Below are 23,696 nucleotides of genomic sequence, written 5' to 3'. Positions count from 1 at the left end.
ACCCATGCTCGGGCCCCTCTACGCATGAGCCGAAACCAGCAAGCTTCCTGATTCCTGTTCATGCTAACAGGGGCCTGAGTGCTGGTGAGGAAAGACCTGAGGCAGAAGGTTAGCTTGTTAATGTTCGTTTTTTTTAATTTAAATTATGTGTATGGATGCATGCATGCTTGTGGTGGTAGGTGAATGAATGTATGAGGATGGATGGATGCTGGTGTGCATTTTGTGTAAAAGTGTGCGTTTGTATGTTTATTTAAATATGTGTATGGATGCGTGTATGCTTGTGTTATGAGTGAGTGCATGATGGATATTCGTGACTGTGAATGAAACCGAATGTTTGCTGTGTGTATGTTGTGGAAGTGTGTGTGTTTGTGCTAGTCCAAGATTATTTTGGCAAGTGGGGCTAGGAGGTTTTAAAAACAAAGGCATTTTAAAAATGCCTTTGTGGCACACCCCCCCCCTCTCACCCCTCCCCACCGGCTGCTCTCGCTCTGAGGTGCTGTGGAGCCCAGGGGACAGGGAGGGTGTTTATTTTTTTACTGGACATCTATGATAGATGTCTATATAGATGGCTAGTAAAAAATACCATACCTGACCCCCTGGGCCCCCGCACCTTGCATACACGCGATCACTTTGATTGTGTGTTTGGTGATGTGGGGCCCGGGGGACAGGCTTGGTATTTCTTTAATGGACATCTATCATAGATGTCCAGTAAGAAATGCCATCCCCGCCCCCAGACCACCAGTGCCTGGTGTAAGGAAGGCATGGTATTAAAGTAAGACAGACACAAGTAATCACAGTTCAAAGGTTTTTATTAAACTGTTAAATGGGTGAGATAAATGCCTAATCTAAACCTAAATCTAAGATTGGAGCAAGCTACGACCATCAAATAATTATTCTGTCCTAGTGGAATCTAGACAAATAAAGAGAGCCTATACTAAAAAATACTATTGCAAATCCTTAACACTATGCTACAAAATAATGTGGGATAATGTTCACCAGAAAAGAAAGTGTTCACAAAATGATAAGTCAGGATGATATGGCCGGAGTCTCCCTTCCCCACGGGGCAAGGCAGGACTCTTGAGCACAGCGCACTCCTGGGCTTCTCCGGCACAAGGTCACAGTGCCTTTTCTCAATATTAGGGCCTTCCGCGCCCAAGTCTCTCTCATGCAAAGTCTCTTGCCTCAGAGGGTCTAATGTGCCATTAACAACAAAACAAAAGTTCCTTCTAGTAATCTTCATGCTGGGTGATTACTCTTCACCCTTGGATCCCCCTCAACCGGGCTCCGATCCTTCTCGCAACGTTAGCCTCCCTCAGTCGGGCTCAGACCAACCACTCACTGTAGACTTCCCTCAGTCGGGTTCACATTTGTCGTCACAATGTTCACAGGTGTATTACTGCTCACCCTAGTTCGCAGGCATTCCTCAGTCAGGTTCACACTTATCTCGTTTACACAGTTCACTTTGCTTTTCACTAAAAATATCATTATCTTGTGATATTCAGGGGTCTTAATGTCTTTTAAAACAACCATTCGGTTTGCTTTCTCCACTTTACTTGGGTCCCCCTCATCCGAGCTCAGACCTTTAGCCCCAAGTTAGGCTTTCCCTTAAGCCCCCAGTAACACAGTTCACTTTTCTTAGCTTCCTCTTCGCATCTGTCGGGTTCGCATTTGCCCCCACAACATCTCAGACTTTCGAATGTACAAGGGGGATTGGCTTGACCCTCATGTGACCACTTTGACACCTCATGCCGGCCTCCCCTAAGCCTCTTGGTACTTGTAGTTTCTATAACAACTGAAGACTTTCGACGATGCATGGGATTTAACATTACCTGCTGCAGGATCACTTCAATTCCCTTATTCAACACATTCTCCTTGTTCAGGAGCGGGGCACTGGTTAGAGTCCTTCGAACAAGCACCCACGTGACACTGTACCACTCTATGCCAATGTTACTCACAAAAGACCTTCAGTCTCCTTACTTCATACAATGTTGCTCTTCTGAACCTTGAGCCCAACACAGTCCGGTCTATTATCAGTGCTTTCCGACTCGCTGGGTGTGCCGAACTCTGTTGGTGTCTCTTGCCTCTGGAGTCAAGGTTGGTACCACGATGGCAACCGCTTCTCCCCGCCCTGGCTATTGGTGTGGCAGGGTCCCATGTACCGCCGACATCCTTCGCACCATTCACCAGCTGCGATTCGTGGTCTTAAGTTTCCTTTCTCTGGGGCTCCGTGGGTCTGGGTGGAAAAAGGCAAGGGCAACTCCCTCTTTGTTGTCCTTCCAGATCGCGCAGCGTTTCTTCTCTGTTTGAACTGCCGTGCTGGAATAGCTGCTTCCTCGTGCATTTGGCCTTGCTCAAAGGGTGCTCTTGTGCTATGCCTTTTATCCTTACGGGGAAGTGAAAGGGAAGTTGGGGGTGTGTAGTTATCGGCAATTGCCTGACTCTGCCTGACCCTTGTGTTGGGACGTATCAGGTATACGGCTCTGGTGTTAGTCTGTTGTCTTTCACAGTAATCTCTCTGTGAGAAAGTGTTTGTGTCAAGAAAGGGGGGAGGCATTGCGTTTCTAAATATCCTACTTGGTAGGATGGGGAAAAGGTGTCATGAGGGGATACTGCTTCTCACCCTTTGGTGTCCCACTTCCACTCTCCTCATCCAAGTGATCCTCCCACACTGGTCCTCCCCCAGGAACTGGATCCAATAGCGATGGCCGTGTCGTGGCCACCTCGATTACAGATCCCCGGGGCCAAGTGAGTGAGACACCTTGAGGTTTCTCACACTGGCATACACACATAACCACATTGATTGTGTGCATGTGTGAGGAGCTTGGAACCCAGGGAACAGGCATGTCATTTTCTTTACTGGCCATCTATGATAGATGTCTAGTAAAAAAAAAAAAAGAAACCTGCTTTATCCCAGTGCCCACAGGGCCTCGCATACACACAAACACATTAATCGTGTGTGTTGAGGGACTTGGGCCGAGGGGGCAGGCATGGCATTTTTTACTGGGTATGTCAAGTAAAGAATGCCTGCTCAGTCCGCTGGAATTCCTAGCGCCTCAAATGCAATCTCAAGCCTAAGCCCCCCAGCGCCTCACATGTACACACAATTGATTATCTGTGCATTTGAGGCAGTGGAGGGCAATGAGGGAAGGAATGCCATTTATTATTGGGCATCTGATAGATGCCCAGTTAAAAATACCATGAATGACTGGGCTCCCCAGCACCTTGCAAGAACACAATTAATGTGTGCCTGTGAGGCGCTTGGGGCCAGGCATGGCAGTTTTTCCTCGTCATCTATGCCCAAGAAAAAATGCCATGACTGTACCCTGGGACCCCAGCTCTAGACATGTATCTGCCCTTTGGGCCCCCCAGCACCTCGCAATCACACATAATCTCATTAATGTGATTATATCTGACTGCAAGGCGCTGGCACACCATGGAGCAGGCATGGCATTTTGTACTGTGCATTGTTAAAGCAAGCATGATAAGTGTTAATATGTAGCTAGACTGCCCATTTCTTATTTATTGTGGTATGACATTTTGTATTGGACATCTTTGGTAAAGCAAGCATACGTGTTATTATGTAGCTTGACTGGCATTTTAGTACAGCCAGTTTGGACATGTTTTCATACTTTGGCATGCATTTTTATTGGTAAAGCCAACTGAAGTATGTTCTTACGTGAGGATACTGCCCTATATTGGCAGAACAAACATGGACATGTTTTCTTATAGTATCATTACTGGCATTATGCACAAAGCAGACCTGAGTATATTCTTATATGGGAATAATAGTATTTAATAGTGTAGTCAGCAAGGAAATGCAAGGACACAGCCAGTGTGAACATGTTTTATTCTGGCACATATTGTAGGGAAAGGGATCATGCGAATGTGTTGGAGAAATGGTCCTATGCACTATTGGTAACTTGCATCTATTGGATTCTTTTCGCGAGTTACCCTGCAAAACCCAAATGCAAACTGTTTGGCTTTTTAGCCAATTTTTCTAAAAAAGTGTGCTCTAAAATTCACCATTTTCACCCATCATTTTAAAAGGATTCTTTGGGGAAGGACGTTTGGTCGCTCTGGCATATCTGGAACAAATATTTAAGCCCCTCCAGTTTAAAAAATTCACCAGCCGCCACTGGGCGTATTTTATTTTGTTGGACTTACAGGTTGAAGGAAAGGGTTCTGTGACTGTTCCCTGCATGTGGTTATTTGCTCAGAGACCTCGTCTTATAAGTGCTTCAGTTTTATGGTTTGAAAAGCTTCTCTGAGCCTGCACACACTAGGTCACAGAGTTGCTGCCTGTGCCTGTGACTTGCGCGGTTGCTAGTGAATTATTTTTTAGAAAGGTTTAGGACTAATTTAAATACTGTTGAAATTGTCCTTCTGGCATGTGTTAAATGTTTTGAGAACTGCTAATGCCTGAGGATTTTATTTGCTGTAGCTTTTCAAGAGGAATGATGACTTGAATTCTAGACCCCCCCCCCAATGATGCCAGAGGTACACACACTATTTATTTTGATGAGACGTTTGAGTGCTCCCCTACTCACTTTTGTGTAAGTCATTTAATGTCTTTTTTAATTGCGGAACCTTCTCTAATCAGCTCTGTAGGGCCTCTATTGACAGGGGGGGGTGGGGGGGGGTTGCATAACCGTGTAAAATCAAGGCTCCCTGTTTTTACTAACTTTTACACATAAACGCAGTTGGAAATCAATCTATTTTCTATTGGTTTTTATTTGCAAAAACAGAAAAGCAAGTCTTTCTGCTTGCTTCCCCATGCTGTCAATCATGCACCTCGGGCCAATGGCATTTCAGCCTGGCAGCACAGAGTGACAAAGGTGTGTTTAAAAATAGTTTTAAATTGCTGATATTATAAATCTTGGGACAGTATCAATTGCAGGGGCAGCCATTTTTTGTTAGGGTAAAATGTGAGCTGAAATGCAGAAAATACTACTGGCAAATTATCCTTTTACAGAATGATGATGCATGTGAATAAATACAGACAGAAAAATGACAAAGTCGTAAAACCGAGAGCCTCATCTACACAATGATTATACACATCAAGGATTTTGAATAGAATCTTACATTTTTATTTTCTAGACTGGGCTGCAAGTGTCCACACCTGGCTTACTTGCTGTAGTAACCCTATTGAGCAGCAGCCTAAAGAGCTTCATTCTGGTTGGTCTCCACTCTCCAGGTGTGAGAGGTTCTATCGAAGCAGATGACGGCGTCCCTGCAAGTAGCGCCTGGCTCCTGCTTTTTCAACCAAGCAATGGGAGGAAAATGTCGCTCTCCTTCTATTGTTGATAGAACACATTGTGCACTGCCCGTGAAAAACAATATCTGGCCAGACAAAAGACAAGATTGCAGAGATGGTTTGAAAATGTGTCTCGTGCCTTTGCAGTATCTGAATCATTAGAGGAGACGTGCGTAATCCTGATGTTGCTAAGATTAGGAAAGCTAAGGGTGCATATAATAGTTGAATTACTTGCAAGAAAACATGCGGAAGTCATGCTAACTGGTAAAATATGCTGAGTGATCGATCGGATCCAAAGACTGGCAGCTTTTGTGAAGGCTGTTTAATGGTAACCACTCCTTTGCTGAGCAGCACTGTAGCAGAAGATCTGCGTTTAAACATCCATGTACGATTTACACGCTGTGAGAAACCAAAGGGCACAACAAAATAACGCCCCCCTACTTTACTCTGCACCCTTGCCCAGACAACACCCCACCCCTGTCCCTGCTTATCCTAAGAGAAAAAAGTAGGACATTTAAATTGTAGTGGAAAAACATTACATCTGTTCACTTTTAATAATACATTTCTTATATAGCGCTACACACCCATATGTCTCAGAGTGCTGAAATAACATAAGACATTATTATCCCACAGAGTTGTACTCAATTTAACGACCTCTGAAGGATGAAAGGCTGAGTTGACCGCTATCTGACCGGCTAATGGTGTTTCTAGCCACAGTGCTTTGCAAGTTTTGACTTTTGAGTTCTGACTTTTTTTATGGTCACTTAATTTTTCAGTTCCCATAGATTTTGAGAACATTTAATGTGCATATCAGTCAACCACACTAGAAATACATGCCCACAAATGGGTTGAGTTTGCGCATGGTAACCCCATGTGAGCAGTAACGGCACACCAAAGTTTCAACTCATGTCACTGGACATTCGCACCTGTTTTCACACAAAATCATACAGCATTTTTCCCATACTTACCTCATGCAACCCGATGCTTTCCGAGGAAGGAGCTGGTGCAAAATGTCATGTGTCAAACATTAGAAAAAATGTAATCTAAAGTAGTTTGCCTCTGTGAGTGGGTGAGTAAAACATTAAAGGGAGTAGATCTTTTGCTACCACACCCAAATCTGACACGTCTCCTTTGTGTAAAGGCAATACAAGGGTGTGTGACGCACGTTAGAGTTTTTCTCACCAACTCCAGGTACATCATTTCAAGGAAAGCTATGCTCCATGGCCAACTATCGAGAAACCGTCGAAGGCCTAACCATTGGTTGCCATTAATCAAACAGTAAAAGGAGACCTTAAACATGTCACAAACACGTTTTGGGCAGCCGCTAAAAGTGCACTCCTGGGGCTAGATTAACGAAATATATATGTGCAGCGTGCATTGCACATGTTCTCCTGTGCGTAACACCTTGCCATCCATATTATCGTTCTTTGACACGCATTTTGAACGTGATTTTCTCTGATCATGTGCGCGCAAAGTGGGTAAGTAAAATAACACATCAAGTGCTCCACGGACAGCCTCTCCTAAAAAAATATCTGAGGAATTGAGATAGGTGTTTTTGATAGATGTTCATTGTGTATCAATTAATTAAAATAAATGGGAAATGCTTTTGTTTTCAATGTTGCTGCAGTTTCCATATGATATAAGCTGTATCAAAGAATTGTAATGCTCATTCATTGTCAAACTTAAAACCTAAATAACAGTATAGAACACTGGAACCCAACCGTCTTACTCCCACATTGTAGACGAGCAAGGTACCATTTGCTATCAATCCTCCTTTGCAAATGGTTTCCCTGCATCTAGACAGTGTTAAACAGTGAAAGAATGGCAGCAGTTTGGCATTGTTAATTTCTCCATCGAAGCCTGTTGAGCTGTGCAAAGTCACACTAATACGGCAGAGTTAGTGGCTTTACAAGTGATATCCAGGAACAGGGCAACAACAGTGTTCTGTAGTTGTCATTGAGTGAATGAGTGTGCTAAAGCAGTGTTCCACATCTTGCAACTATTAAAAGGCTTTCACACACAAAAAGACACAATCGGATGCAGTTAGCGTAGTGGCATCTGTCAGTGGTATGTAACGAGAACATACACGGATCAAAACCAGCTTGCACTTTAAAAAAAAAAAAAAATCAAGCTACATTTGTATGATTGAAATGCCTCACCTGCTAATACCCGCAATTCCCTTTCTATCGATTCTACGAGGACCGATATTCCGGTCATGGATTGTGGTTACTGCTGTTGCTGGGTGCTTTTTCCGTCATAACGCACCCAATCCAGACTTCTATGCAGCAGCGCTGGGGGCCTGAATCAAAAGGCAGCTCGGAGCGAGAAACGCAGGACCTGAGGGAGCTCTCCCCTGTTGCTTACTGTGCAGAATACGGTTCAACCTACCTGCTGTCGTAACTTGCTTGTTGCCGCTCCTAGTGAGCGCGCAATATGAGGTTCACTGCCCGTTCTTCCTGCTGCACACTAGGACGATGTCACACGCTCAGACGTCATGTGGTCATGAGCGGTGGCCCATATTCATTTGGGAAAGGCTTTTCTAAGCCAGTTGACGTCCGACCCCCGTGAATATATTTGTCATAAAAAAATTGAAGTCCATCAATGAAAACAAGCAAAGAAAGTATGAATACATTTGAAAATGTCCTGCTCCATGGGAATCTGCCGCTCTAGGCCAGGGCCTAGTCTGCCTTATTGTAAATACATCAGTGTCCCTGGGGATCTCTCTCTCAGGTGGCTAGGGCATGGCCATCGTCTTTGGATCCAGACCCTGTGGGTGGACCAGTGCGGGAGGATCACCTGGGTGAGGGAGTCTTAGGGAGTGGGGGTGAGGCAGCCGATGGCGAAACGCTGTGTTCCTCCCTGTCCCGTACCCATGATTCCTCCAATTTCATGGGATTCTGCGATGTCCCAACACCCCTCCCCCTTTTACATACAAACACTGGGCAGAGGAAGAAGGCGACCTGAGAGTAAACATGCTAACCTGTTCACAACACATTACATTTAGCTCTCCTCACAAGGATAAAAGGAGGAACATAGAACCACACTCTGAGCAAGGTAGAACACGAGTAGGAGCAGAAACTTCTGGGACGAAGGCGGACCTACTGTAGCAGAGCAACGGACCGAGGGACTAGAGCCACAGCGGAGAAAACAAGGAGTTCCCTGCAGGAGGTTGTTGCCTCCAAAAGGCTGCGAATGACATGTGGAGAAAGCCGAATCCCAAACAAGAAGGCTGCATTGTGTTTCAAGGACGCCAGCTACCCTCCCGGGTGAGCGACCCAATTGGGGAGTCTAGACCGAGAATGTGGTACTGACCTTGACTCACAAACTGGAAGACGAGAAAGAAACGCATATAGCCGGTGAGTTGGCAAGTGACCTGAGAGACCGGCGTGTGCTGAAAAAAGATTGAAGTGGCATCATTATATCGCACAATTGAAGGCTGCACGCATGTGGATGAGACACGAAGAAAGGTAGACCTGCAAGTGAATTTTGAAATAACGATAGCTGGAAAGTCAGTGATACTGAGTAACGGAGTGGTCTGGCGAAAGGAAGTAGCCCACTCGAAAGTCTCCGTGAATGATAAAAAGCTTGTAGCAATAAAGTGAGTGAACTGTAAACCAAAATAATTGAAATTGACTGTGAGGCGAGGGGAAACGGAAAAGGTGAACTTTGTTGCATAATATATCAAACTACCCAGACCATGAAGCACTGAGGCAAATAACATAGGAGGGTGAATTGAAATCTGGAAGGTTGAAGTGGTCCTGCTGAGGGCTGTAAGAAAAAAAACGCACATACACGAAAGTCTTCGACATCAGGAAATGGTCCGAGCCGGACTGAGCAAGACCAACAGTGAAATAAGTTAGGGGAAGGGAACCCCTAAAGACGGTGAATTAAGCTTGGGTAAGGGAACCCCTGCAAGTGTTTTGTTTTGCTGTGAAAGGTTTAATCCCGATTGAGGGAGACCTTTTGGCATTGAAGGGTCTGAGCCTGACGAAGGGGGACCAACGTGAACTTTTGGTGAACTGTGTTTTGGAAGTCGTAAAGTGACTTTAATGTGGAAGGCCAGGCGGGCCTCGATCTACGTCTCAAACTGCCTTTTGTGTTAAGAACCTGAGCCAGAGTGTGTCATCTTGCCTACAGGGACCGCCTTACTCTGTTCTGTCCAACGTGGGGAGAGCTGACTCGGCCACATTTAGTCTTTATATTTTAACACTAACTTTCTTTTGCATACATATTTTCCTTTTCACACTTTTTGTACAAGAGGCAGGCATTAGGTTTTGTTAGTATAGGCCATTTTGATTTGACAGAGACTGACTAGGACTGTTTTATTTATTATTTGATGGTCAAGACTACTCCTATCTTAGCTATAGGGCAAAGTAGGAGTTTCTCCAACCCCATTGAAACATCAATAAAGGTTTGACAAATTGTATCCTTTGTGTCAGCGACATACTTGTGATACCATGCCTCCCTTACAAAGCGCAAAGTTAATCCATAGATTGACCGACTGCTTAAGTATTGATAATTAGGGATCCAAAACCCATATATTCTCCTCACAATTGATGATCCATCAAGAATTATTGACTGAACGTATTGTAAAATAAAGGTGCTTACAAGCCTCTGGCTCGAGTGGCATCCCTGGCACATTAGTCCAGAATGTAACAATGAGCATCTACTCTTTCCCCAATACGTTAAATGAAAACTGCCTGTTTTCTGGAAGAATTCTCATGTGGTTCTCATTTACAGGAAAGGTTCAAGGGATAGCCCATCCTCGCATATGTTAGTAGCTTTTCCTTATGCTACTGCTAAGCGGGTATCTAAGCTGCTACTTTCTTACCTAGAATAGTGGACTTGGGTGGTTGGTATCATTCTGAAAACTGATGCAGGGTTTCAAAACAGGATGTGTACTATGAACCAACTGAATGGTGCTTTGTCAGGCAACCTCATGTATTTTGTATACCATAAGCATACAGCCTTTTGACACTGTGGACAACGGTCAGACTGGGGCATAAAATTGTCTCGCGAATCGATGAAAAAGTGGACCACAGTTGCAAATGGCCATTCATTCCTTTTGTGACAGACTGTTTGGGTAATACCAAGGGGGAGGATTTCGATAAAATGTGATGCAAATTGTGTATTTTAAAGAATATTTATTCCGTATCACGGTTGCATGGTGAAGTAACTGATCTAACTGGCCCACAAGGGCCAAAATGTGGCCCACTTTGACTCAATAAACGGGCCCACACTGGCATTTTGTGTTTTTGGTTTGGGCATTGCCCTATAGGCCAGTCCGAGTCTGCTGTGGACAATGCAGAAGCATGAGTTTTGGCTGATCTGTCCAGTTGTTTTGCCCGCCTTCGAAGCACTCCACCCAGACTCCTGGGAATGATGGAGACAATGTGTTCCTTTCAAGAAGGATACGCCCTGGTCAGTTGGAATCCAACTGATCCGACCGGGGCTGATTTGGCCGCGGTCGGAACGTTCGCATGAGAAAGGTGCGAACTACCAAAGGTTTGCACCTTTCTCATGCGAACACACGTACTATGGGGGCTGCAGGGGGTGTCCCCCGCAACACCCTGCTCACTATACTCTGAAGTATAGTGAGCAGGATGTTGCGGGGGACGCCCCCACAGTTTTTATTTTTTATTATTTTTTTATTTTTTATTATACTTCCCTGCAATGCTACCACCAAAGGTACAAACTTTTGGTGGTAGCATTTTTAGAACTTTTGTTCAATACGACCATTTGTTCGCGGTAAAATCGACCTAAACCGGTCAGTTGCTGTCATTCATATTTGTATTTTATTTATTTATATAGCACACCAGGCCCAAGGGCAACCGGGCACATATCTTGGCAAGTAAGTACATCACAATAATAGTTAGAGATAAACCGAGACAACAATGCACAGGATATACAAAATGGTAAAATAACAATGTAAAGGTGTGCGCAATATATACAGTAACGTTATACATAGTATACAGTATGATGTGCATCAATGTTTACAGTTAGCATAATCATGAATACATATGCTAAGCAGGCTTGTGTGGTGGATAACCAGTTTGGTTTTTTGTTTTAATAGGGTTGGAGAATGTTCAGATCTGATGGTTAATTGAATGGAGTTCCATAATTTGGAGGCAAGGACTGGGAAGCTAGTACCCCCAGCTCTCTGCAGTTTATATCTAGGGATGGTCAGGGAGTGTGCTTGAGCTGATTTAAGTAGCCGGGTAGGTGAGTAGTGAGAGAAGCAGGAGGGAAGATAGATGGGGGCCTGATTGTTCAGACATTTGTGTGCGAGTGTGAGAGATTTCAGAGAAATTCTTTGTGATACTGAAAGCCAGTGTAGGCTTCTCCTATTTTCAGATCTGTGTGGTTAGGAAGGGGCGGCATGCTGTGATAAGCTTACATGTGTAAGCGGATGCCGAGACAGCATTTGTTTGCCTGTTAAGTGATAAGGTGGAGTCCAGGTAGATTCCTAGTGTTTTAGTGTCAGTGGAAACTTTGATAGAGTTACCATCAATGTTGAACATTTTAAAGGAGGGATCAAGTCTATTCAATCAGTGTTGAGAGCCCAGGATGAGGAGCTCTGTCTTGTCATCGTTGAGACAAAGCTCATGTTGGGCCATCCATGCTTGGATGACTTGATAGATATCGTTCAGTGCTTTAGTCCACCAAGTAGTCGCCTGTGATTGGAATGAGTATCTGGGTGTCATCGGCGTAGTTGGTGTAGGTGACACCCAGATAGTCAAGTACATCGAATACAGGTTTAGTAAAAACGTTATAAAGCGTTGGTGAAACGCAAGAACCTTGCGGCACCCCAAAGAGCACCGGTGTAGGTTCTGCTGTGGCGGTGGGCGAGAAAACCCTCATCTGTCTGTTATCCAAGAAGAAACTGATCCACTTGGTGGCTTTTCCAGAGAAGTGGGCCGCTAGTTTCAAGTGGCGGCAGAGGATTTGATGATTGACCAGACCAAATGCTGCTGATAAATCGAAGAGTAATAATAAGGCCATTTTACCATTGTCTTTTAGGTCCTCAATTTGAGTTTTAAGATCTAGTAAGGCCGTTTCCGTCCCGTGCTTGGGTCGGAAACCAGATTGTCTTGTGCCAAGAAGATTGTTATTTTCTAGATACTTCTGAATCTGTAAATACGCAGCCCTGTCCAAAATGTTCAATAAGAATGGGACCGTGGTGATCGGCCTGTAATTAGTGGGGATACTAGGATCCAACATAGGTTTTTTTTAACGTTAGGGTTATCAGGAACAATGCCCGAATGGAAGGAAGCATTGATAAAGGCGGTAATGAAGGGGGCAAGTTCATGTGCCGATTCCTTGATGATGGGGGCAGGGCAGGAGTCGCCCTGACAGTTGGACAGTTTCAGTTTACCAATGATGCTTTCTACCTCGGTGATGGTAAGTGGAGCAAAGCTAAATGGGGTGTGTGAAGGTAAGGGGGTTTTAGGTTTATTAGTCACGAGTTTAGTTTGGGGGGGGAAGTTTGAAGGCAGATCTGTTTAGCATTAATTTTGCACTGTAATGTGGCTATTTTGTTGTTGAGAGCTTTTTGTATATTCTCGCACCATGTGCTGTCCTTATTGCACATATCGGGGGTGGCGGAAGGGGTTTCTAGTTCTTGAAAAATTTTGAATAGCTCCTTTGTATTAGATTTAGCTTGTGAGATGCGTTGGTTGTACGTCTTTTTTAGCTTGTACAATTTGCTTCCTTGTAGTTAAGTGTTGCAATGATGAGGTCATCTTTATTAGTCTGGCAAGGATGGCTTTTCCAAAGTGCTTCGGCATTCCGTTTTTCTTTGCGTAATGTTCTAAGATGTGGAGTAAACCAGGAATTAAGATGGGCACGCTGTTTAGGTTTCCTTATTTTGAGAGGTGCTATGGTATTGATAGCTTTGAGCAAGGTTTGGTTAAATGTCTACCAAGACTGTTGGGTCATCATGCGAGAAGGCACGATTATTAAGAATTGGCAGGATGAGAGGGAGGAGTTTTTCCTTGGTAATGTCCTTTTTGTTTCTTGTAGGGATGGATGGCGCAATATTAGGTTTGGTGCGTGGTTCGTTGGCTGGTATGTTAAAGATGATGATGTGGTGGTCTGACCAGGCACATCGGTCGTTGGAGGCAATATGCGTATTGCAATTTAAGTCGGCGATCCAATCGAGTGTCCTCCCTTTGGAGTGGGTGGGTTTGAGAATGCGATGAGAGAATCCTAGGTTTGAAATATTGCTCGCAATCTCTTCGGCATGGGAGTCATTGGGATCTAGTAGGCCGAGATTGAGGTCACCAAGAAGTAGAACTTGCGAGTTAGGTTTGGTGTTGTCGGCAAGGATGGTCGTGATGTCATTTGATAATGTGGCGAGTGGGCCCGGGTGGCCTGTAGATGAGGTGCAGGGTGGCTGTGTTATTGTGAGATAGAGAGAGTTTGAGTGAGAGGGACTCGGCAGAACTGAATTGTGTGTTGGGAATCAATCTCATATTGATGTCTTTGTGGATAAATGCAACACCGACCCCTTTGGAGAGGTTGGAGTTGCGGTCACTTCTGATAATAGAATATCCATTGGGGATGGCTAGTGCCAGTAGAGGACCTGAGGCTGCGTGAAGCCATGTTTCCGTAATGGCAATAAAAGCAAGGTTTCGTGTGGTAATGAGATCTGCGATGTCAGGGGCGTGGCCCGGGAGGGATCTAGCATTGATGAGAGCACCCTTCACCTCGTTTTTGGGTGGTGTCTTGAGGTTGTCGGGTTGTGCCTGGGCTGTCTGGGTTTGGATGGTGTTTGTTCGCTGGTGGGTGCCATGCTGGAGTTTGGGTATGTGGAGGAATCTAGTTCTTAGTCTGAGGTTTCTCAGATGTAGCGGGCAAGGTTGGTTGGGTGTGGGTTTATTCGCGAAGTGCTGAAGCCATAGGGCGGGTGAGTTGAGGTAAGGATTAGTGGAGTCTGGAAGGTTAGGATGTGGTGAGAAGCAGTGTGTAGGTGAGATGGGTGTAAAGGTGTGGTGAGCCAGTAGTTTGACCAGGTTCAATGTTGGAGGCATGGTGGTGGGGTAATGGGCGTGAGACTCTGGTGTGGTATGAGGTGGTGGATGGAAGGTGTGAGTCAAGGGAATAGCCAGGACCCACAGTACAAGGAGGAGATTGGCTGCCAGGAAATGCAGCAGCATAGCTAGATCCAGATGTAATGAAGGTTGCTAGTTCTGTACTAGGACAGATAGGCGTGGTAGTATTTCTAGGTTCTGAGTAGCACGTTAGCTAGTACTATACATGGAATAGTAGACAGTGATACTAGCACAAGTTGCTACGGTAGCTTTGTGAGACGCCTTTGTGCCAGTACACGGATCTATTAATGCAGGGTAGAAGTACAATACATTATGCATGGAGTAAAAGTACAAGGCAAATCCGGGTTTACGTGGTACATTGTTCAGACAGTGCAGCTAACGGCGTAAGAGGACTAGCGTATTTAGCATTTTAAGCGGCGACTGTAATTCAGAATGAGCAGGCAGCATAATCTTACAGGTAAGTACCGTACATGCAGGCTAATAACGTGCAACAATGGAGCTACTACAATGCATATTAGGGATACAGCAGGTACTCGGGTATCATACATGTAGGCACCCATATTGGCACCATTGCTATGAAAATTCGTGGTAAGTGTTTTAGGGACCGGGTCTGGATGCTTGCAATGTGATAAGGTAATAGTGCACGGAGACTCTTACTCGAAGTTTATGGTTGTTCAAGGGTTGCAGTGAAGGATAGTAGATGGCTGCAGTGGTTCCGTTACAAGTCAACGGTAGGAAGGATAAGAGGCGAAGTGTCCCGCGCCGCACTGCCGGTGCGGACAGGTGCAGACAGGAAATGGCCTTGTTCCTTGTGGGCCTTTGTCTGGGTGGGCCGGCTTCCACCTCCTGCTCGCCGTGCGGGCTTAGAGCTCCTCACACAATGGTTGCTAGGCAACCAAAGGTAAACAACTATTGCTGGAGCAGGACGGTGGCCATCTGATGGATCAAGGTCGTCGCCTCCGTCTCCTCGTGGTGGATGGGGGATGATGAGCGCTTCATGCAGTGCTGGCCTCTGGTGCCTCTCGTTATTTGCCTGACCTTTCTCATGAGATGGAGCCGGTGTGATGTTTTCCACTGCGACTGGGTGGGGGGCATGAGGGAGTCTTGATGTATGATGTGGCCACTCTCCTCCTATACGTTACCCAGATCAATGTACAGTGTAACATGAATCCCCCTTGCACTGTTGCTCAATTAGAGACCTGGAGATATAGTGCGGCTAAACACAGATGTATTTCTTTGTTGCTCAGACTTTCCACTATACATAGCTTTTGGGTGCTCTAAATTGGAAGTGGCTACCCATTATCTTTTTCTGGGTTTGTAATCCACTAGTTTGTTTTTCTGGTCAAAGCATTTCTGGACCATCATGGTTATAGCCAGAGCCATTATGACTGGCCTGCTCAAATTCCATCTGCAGCACAGAGGCGCTTCAATTTGTCACTACAATACCTTCTAAGGCAAATATCATACATATGGTATTAAAGGGGAATTTTGCATAAGCAGACTGCGCCTTTACCCTTATTACTATATTTAAGGCTTAGTAAATGCAAAATGTGTGAATTGTGTCGCAATCAACCCACTTGCACTATCAGGCTGGAGGTAGACATTATACCTATGAAACCGAGTGCCAGGCACCCGCGGGCTGCCCGTCTCCTTTGCATGGATTGAAGGGCAGGGAAGATGCTGCCTGCTGACCTTTTGGGTGGAACTGATATGGGAATGCCCGCCCAACCATCAGCCGGAGGCGAAATCTTGGGGCCCTGTTGGCAGGATCTGGTAACAATCTGGGTGAACCCTTTGATTACAGTTTAGTAAAGAAGCACACTAATAGGTAATTTGCTCCATGTGCTCATCGTGCATCTTGGCTATTCTCTTCCAGACCTAAAGGAGTGTGTGACCTGCAAACTGGCTCTTGCATGGCATGTGAACGTTACAGGATCTTGAATGGTGCACCTATCCGTCACGGGCTGGTGCCAAGGTTTATGCATGGGTAAACGCCAACAGCCATTTTCTTAGGATATAGGAAGCATGTCCCAAGGACTGAGAAAATGTGTATTTGTGATTGTAATGTTCTTGATGATTACCTACATGTGTTGGGCAGTAATACAAATATTATAATTTGTCATGTGTGTGTATATAGGCTTTTTTTTTTTACATATAACCTTTTACATACACTTATTACCAACTCGAAACGTGTACTCATTTTACTGACTTCACAAGAATGAAAGGCTATAAATGGACCCTGCTCGATTGGATCCACAAACTGCAAGTCACACGCAGATTCCAAGAGGGAGCGCTTCACTCATTTGCATATTTTACCAGCTTGTAGCCTTCTGAATAATCCCATCCATTTATTGCTGAAACCTTTATCGGTGAAGTCTGGAGCTAGAACGAAAAGGGAAGTGCTCACCCTTTAGAACACTGTTTTCTTGGACTCGCTTGAATTCAGTTTTGACTTCTGTGCCTAAGATCAATGGTAACTTATTTCAAAAGTGATTAAATATCTGGTGGCTAGGTTGTTGCTAGTAAAATGTGAGGTTTGTGTGATTGGATAAAGGATTGTTGCTGAAATTGAATGTATGATGTTTCAAGTGAGTATCATAGCTTGTAAGTTGTTGTTTGAGGAGAACTATTTGTTGTAGAGCATCATTTTAATTCTCATGCGTGTCAAATGATGAACGGAATCTTATGAGTTTTGAAGCTTTTCGGCCTGTGACGAAATTACCTCAATCACCAAACCATGCCTCAGTCTTATATCTAACATGATCTGGATCAAGTAACGTGGTGAAGCCAACTGAGGTTGGAGGGGTAAAGACACACAACGTTCTGCGAAAGCTGCCGCCAGAGAATGAGGTTCACGTAAATCCAGGTAGAAAGGTTGATTGATACTGCACTCATTTATTACACTGAAGCCGTGAGCCTTCAGGGCGAGATCAGATCAGGTGGTGAAGTCGGCATGAAGGAGATGCCAAAGGAGCTGATCGTACAGAGCCGCCAGAAAAGCTCAGGACCAGAAGGGAAAGGCGAGCGAGCAACCCAGCTGGTGAAGATGGAAAACAGGAGGAGACCCTTGAACAGCAGTGGGAAGCCCAGCCGTGAACACCAGAGGACACGAGCCAAAGATGGTAAAGCCTTGGAGAAGGGAGGGGAGGGGAGAGAAGTGCAGCCGGTTGGGCCTGAGTCAGAGAGGCTGCATAAGGAAGATAAGGGAACGAGAGTGTGTACAGAGAAACCAAGCAAACTGGATCTTGGTGGGGGAGCTCCACAAGTCTAATGAAGATTAAATGAGACGGTGAGTAAGGTGGTTTAAGGGGGTGATGGCAGGAACCAAAAGGGAAGATTCCTAGAGCATGGAACGAGCAAGTTGGAAATGAACACCACTGTATGCTGAGAATTGAAAGTGCCCAGATCATATTAACAAAGATTGTAAAAGGCGAACAATTGTCTTTTGGGAGTTGCAGTCCAAGCTCTGAGAGTCCAACAAGAAAGACTGCATACTGGGCATTGTAGATAAAGTTCCACCTCAAATTGATTGTGATTCAGAAGTGACCAACTGCATGTTGGGAAACGTATGCATCCTGTAAACGTACACCCGAGCATGGTGATAAATGAAGCCAAAGCTCCTCTGCCACTATTGATATAGAGATTGAAAGGGGATCAATTTCATATTGCGAGCTGAATGTGAACTTTTTTTATTACGTGGTTGAAGCCCAAACTCCCAGCCACATGTGACATCGAGACTGAGAAAAATAAGGAAGGGTGACAACAGTGCCATCAGCTAATACTAGATTAAAATCAATACATTGTTTCAACTATTTTGCTTTTTAAAAATCATTTTTCATAACAGACTATGGCCACAAAAATGCAAAATTAAGCAAATGAAATGCAGCCACCAATCGCATAATGGTTTAAATTCGAGATACTAGTGCTTTGTGTGTTGGTCTGAAAACTTTACAGAAGTTTATAAAGCATGGGTTCTACGTGTATGCCTAACAAAGAGCTGTTCAGGAAAGACCACACACCTTTCCATGAAACACTGATAACATACAAAGGTCTCCAATGTGATTTGCTTCTGTGTTGATGGGGTTGTAAAACCTTTGATCATGAGGTGTGTAGTAGTTGATATTAGTGTGCACTGGCTGATAGATTTTTAGATGCACTTACCTCTCTCCTGTCTGGTCCTAGGTACTACGACTGTGAATCCTGGAAATGAAGAACAGTGGGGCAAGTGTTGTTGAGGAATGCCTGTACTTGGATCTTGCTCATCAGCAGGAGGGCTGCATCTTTCCCCTCCATACATCAATAGCCCTATTTCTCGTGGCATACTGTGGCAGCAAAACTCTCAAGGTTTTCCTGGTTCCTTCAATAAAAAGCGATGAGGGGCAAGAGTCCCGCGTGCAACTATCCAAGAACATGGAGGTTGACATCATCTCCAGGGAGGAGATCCCCTTGGTAGCCCAGAACTGCCGCCTGCCTGCCATTGTGGAGAAGGATAGCATGTTCTGCAGAGCTGGGCTGGCTGCGGTGTTGAGGCACATCGTAAAGAAAGCATCTGCGGAAGACCCCTCTAAGAAGGATGTTTCAGAACTACTGGGCTTTAAAAATACTTGCTTGAAAGCCTGTGCTGAAGTAAGTACTTCCTTTCCAGCCTATACCTTTCCATGCTTTATTTTATTGGAAATGATGCTTTGAGCCATGGGCCAAAACAACATAGCAACATTTTCTTGTCACCCACAAAAAGTTTTTTTATGAGTATGTGTTAATGTAGGCACACTGGATGCCGTTTTTGTCGTTTCTTTTGTAATTTATGTTGGAACTTTTGCATTTCATTTCTGCAGCATGGTTTTGCTTGTGTTCTTATCTCCCTCCCCAGCACATTGGTGTCTTTCTTCCATATGGGACGTCCAGGTGGTTACTGCATAATATAACGGATATGCAGCACAGCCAGCACTCATGTCAATTTACCTGTTTGAGCCTGGGTCTCCCTATAGGCCACCAGGCATGGTTTACATCTTCTGAACTCTCTCCGAAGGTTCAAGACAAGAGTGGTATATATGACCATCTCTGGCAAAGTTCTCTGCCAATGCAAGACACTGTCCCTATCACTTCTGAGTAACCGCTTGGGGATCCCATGTCCTTTCTTGTTTTTTTTTTTTTTTTTTTTTTAAATATTTTATTGATTTTATATTTTAGAAGAACAAACACACAACACAATACAACTGTTAATTATTTACAGAAACACAAAAGAAAATACGAAAAAACTCCCCCCACCCCCCATCAAGCCAGAGCCGGCTCCCTTGTATCCTCAGTCGGGGCACAGTCAGGTGGAACATTGTCCGTAGGCCCATCTTCCGAATTCTCAGATTCGTCCAAACCCTGTTGTGGGTTGGTCATAGAGGCCACCAATTGTCGCCAGGCCAGCAAGGGCCCTATCTCCTCCTCGCCCCCTCTAGTGACCGCTTCAAACCACACCACGGATTCAGCCTCCGCCCACCTCATAAGGTCCGCCCACCAAAGTTCCACTCTCGGCCTATAAGCCAATTTCCAGTTCATAGCAATCCTGCGTTTGGCCAGAACATATGCCAGGTCCCTCAGCTTGCTCAGGTGCCTAAAGTGTCTGGGCCTGGGGAAGATCCCAAGCATACATGACCAGGCAGATCCCACGTCCAACACCACTCCCCCACCTGCGAGCTTCATCTTAACCTCCTCCCAAAATCTATACACTTCCGGACAGGCCCAAAACATGTATAGCAACCCAGCGTCCACCTCCCCACACCTGGGGCATTTTTGAGTGATCGAGCCTCCGAACCGTGCGATCTTCTGGGGAGTCAGGTAGGCCCTATGAGGAATGTAGAACTGGAGTTGTTGGAGCCGTGCATTTCGGGACACCATTTTATGATACCCCAGGACCCTCTTCCATTGACCCTCCGTCATGAGTCCACCCATCTCCTCCTCCCATTCATGCCTCAGTTGGGGCAACTCTTTCCCAGCCTTCGTTCTGAGGAGTTCGTATATCCGTGATATTTCATGCCCGCCCTCTGAGACATCATACATAGTTTCAAGGGTGGCATTGGGATCATCTGCCAGTGCCGTCACCGACCATCTCTCTCTTGCTCTTTGCACTAGCCTGGCATAGGTGATGTACTGGCCTCTGTGCACCCCCGTCTCATCCTGCAACTTTTGGAAGTCCAACGCCTCCCCCTCCCGCCATATGTCCCCGAGCGTGGCCAGGCCCACCGGCTCCCAGTGCCTACGGACAGACTGAAACAATTGGGAGTCGTTTTCGCACAGGGCCACCAGCGGGACCTGCCAAGATAGCGGTTCTGGCTCCCCCATCAGTTTCCACGTTCTGTGCCAGACCTCCCATCCCAACCTCAATAGCCGCCCTCTTCCCGTCCATTTATTCCTTTGTAGCCACACCACCTCTTTCAGGAAGTATGGGGCCGCATCCTCCCGCAGCAACCTAGATTCCGCCGAATCTTCATCAGACAACCACCTGGCCACATACAACAGCTGCCCTGCCAGATAATATAGTTCGAAGTTGGGCAAGCCTATACCCCCCTTCTCGTACGGGTTTTGGAGCTTCCACAGGGCCACCCTATTTCTGGAGTTACCCCACACGAAGCCCCTACACATACTGTGAAGTCGTACAAATAGGCTCTTGGGGATCAAATGCGGGACGTTCACGAAGAAATGCAGGAGTCTGGGAAGGACCACCATTTTCAGCAAAGCCGCCCTCCCCATCATGGACAGGGGCAATCTGGACCAGAATGTCATGCTATTCCTGACCCCCTCTATGGCTTTCTCTGTGTTATGCTTGTGTACCGCTTCAATCCGGTGGTAAATATTTACCCCCAGGTACCTAAACGTGTCGGTCCGCCATGGTATTGGCAACACTGGCAGCCTCTCCAGCGGGACGTCCCTGTACCCGCCCAGAGGGAACAGGCTAGATTTCTTGGGGTTCACTGATATGCCCGAGAGGACAGCATAATGATCCAGTACTTCCAGTACGTACTGCAGGTTTTCCTCCGGGTAGCGTAAGTAAAGCAGCATTTCGTCCGCATAGAGAGATATTAAGTGGCTGCTGCTGGCGGTATTAATGCCCACCTCTCCGTATTGTTGCCGCAGGCATATCGCCAGCGGCTCCAGCGCGAGTATATATAACATGGGTGACCAAGGGCATCCCTGCCTGGTCCCCCTGCTGAGTTGCCAGGCTTCCGAGACTGTGGCCCCAGTCTTGACCCTTGCCACCGGGCTGCTGTATAACAACTGGACCCATCTGATATACCCAGGGCCCACGCCGTATCCCTGCAGGGCCGCTTTCAGCCAAGGCCATCTCACTGAATCAAAGGCCTTGACCGCATCCAGCGACACTACCGCCATCTCGCCCGTGTCATCCTTAGTATGGTCGATAACATGGTGCAGCCTCCTATGATTATCGCTGATATTCCTGCCTGGGACATATCCCGTTTGATCCGGGTGGATCAGCTTGCCAATCACCTTCTTCAACCTGTTGGCCAGCACCGCCGTGAGTATTTTGCTGTCCTGGTTTAGCATGGACAGAGGTCTATAAGATCCACACTCAACAGCCGCTTGCCTGGTTTCAGTAATGGGACAATCATGGCCTCACGGAGGGACAGCGGGAGTTCTCCCTGTTCGTATGCCTCGGTAAACAAGGCCAGCAGTGGCTGGAGCAGCTCCTGCACGTACACCTTGTAAAACTCGCTAGGCAGTCCATTCGCCCCCAGGTGCCTTACACGTGGGGAGGCCCCGGATCACCACCTCCAGCTCGTCCGAAGTGATAGGGGCGTCCAGTTCTTCCCGCTCCAAGTCGTCTAGGGTGGGCAAGCCAATGTCTTCCAGTGTGTTCAGGATGTCCTGGCTCCTGTCCTCCCCAGTGTCCTCATATAAACGTTTGTAAAACCTGAGGAATTCCTCGTTCACCCCATCCTGAGTGCTGCGAAGACAACCGTCTTCACCGCGGATCTCATGAATAACCACTCGGGGGGACTTGCTCTTGTATAGCCAGGCCAGCAGTCTGCCTGGTTTGTCGCCCCCGCGTGCAGCCGCTCGGTGTATTTCCCATGGTTCAATCTGCATAGTCGATCCCAAAGAGCGCTGCACGCCACCTGAAGGTCCCTCATCCTAGTCCTGTCTTCCCGAGTGGCGTTCTCGAGACGAGCCAGGCTCTCTAGTTCCCTTTCGGTGTCCTGAAGCTCCCTCCCGATACCCCCTTGAAGTCCCTTGGATTTAGAGATGGCCACTCGGCGCACCACTACCTTAAAGGCCTCCCACAGAGTTCCCGCAGAGCGCACGCTACCCGTGTTTATCTCAAAATATTCCCCAATGGCAACCCTCAGGTCTTCCCGGAATCCCTCATCCTGCAGTGCCTCCGACCGGAGCCTCCATGTGGGGACCCGAGGCCTAGGGGGCTGGTGTCGCCATTCTACCAACAGGGGCGAATGGTCCGACAATACTCGGGCCTTGTATTCCGCCCCCACTATTTCGCTCGCTATCTCGGCAGTTCCAAACACATAATCCAGTCTCGTGTATGAATCGTATGGCGCCGCATAGTGCGAATACTGCCTATCTGTGGGGTGGAGTTTCCTCCACACATCTACCAGTCCCAGGTCTCCCAGCAATGTCCCGAGCGCCTTGGCCGCCGGCGACATTTTCCCTTTTGATATCAGCGGACCGGTCGATTTTGGGATCTAAGACGCAATTGAAGTCCCCACCCCACACCATCGCACCTCCTGCCAAGGGGCCTAGTTTGCCATAGAGGGATCTAAAGTAGGCTGCAGTATCATGATTGGGGGCATACAGGTTGAGGAGGTGTACCTCCCTGTTCTCCAGGAGTCCTGTTATCGCCACCATTCTACCTTCCGGGTCCACTATCGAGTCAAGCACCCGGAACGGCATGTGTGGCGCCACACAGGTGATGACCCCTCTAGCATACGCCGAGTACGTGGCACCCACCACCTTGCCCTTCCACTTCCTCTTGACCACCTCCAATTTCTTCCTAGTGAGGTGGGTCTCTTGTAGCAGGGCTATAGCTATCCGCATCCTCTTCAGGTATAGCATTACCTTGTTCCGCTTGAGGTAACTATTGAGGCCACGGACATTCCAGGTAACTATACGAAGACTATCCGATGCCATCAGTTTGGTCTGTATTCAGCCCCGCCCTCCCCACAATACCCCCTTGGTCTAACGCTCCGCCGGCTCTTCCGCCCTTGATCCCCGCCCCCCCCCTGTTTCCCAACTACACACCACAGCAAACAACCCCTCCCATCCCCACAAAAGCCCAGCTCCATCCCTGGATCTCGGGCCCACCCGCGTCTGGTCTTATCCCGTATTCAAGGAATAGGACCCCGCAGGGCGTCGCCGATCTAACA

The 23,696-nt window shown here is 46.6% G+C and overlaps 1 protein-coding gene across 4 annotated transcripts in view; it reads left to right on the top strand.

Moving 5' to 3' along the window:
- GSTCD (glutathione S-transferase C-terminal domain containing) overlaps positions 1 to 23,696 on the top strand; it is a 1,401,422-nt gene that overhangs the window by 215,369 nt on the left and 1,162,357 nt on the right. For all 4 annotated transcript variants that reach the window (XM_069630950.1, XM_069630949.1, XM_069630947.1 and 1 more), the window contains one exon: positions 18,490 to 18,933. In XM_069630950.1, the coding sequence (XP_069487051.1) occupies positions 18,514 to 18,933 (420 nt within the window). In that variant the 5' untranslated portion in view covers positions 18,490 to 18,513. The remainder of the gene's footprint in view (positions 1 to 18,489; positions 18,934 to 23,696) is intronic.

This window comes from Ambystoma mexicanum, chromosome 6q, assembly GCF_040938575.1.
Source record: "Ambystoma mexicanum isolate Mex_15411 chromosome 6q, UKY_AmexF1_1, whole genome shotgun sequence".
Taxonomy (NCBI): domain Eukaryota; kingdom Metazoa; phylum Chordata; class Amphibia; order Caudata; family Ambystomatidae; genus Ambystoma; species Ambystoma mexicanum.
Note: the sequence above shows the minus strand (reverse complement) of the source record. Positions and strands in the feature narration are given on the sequence as shown.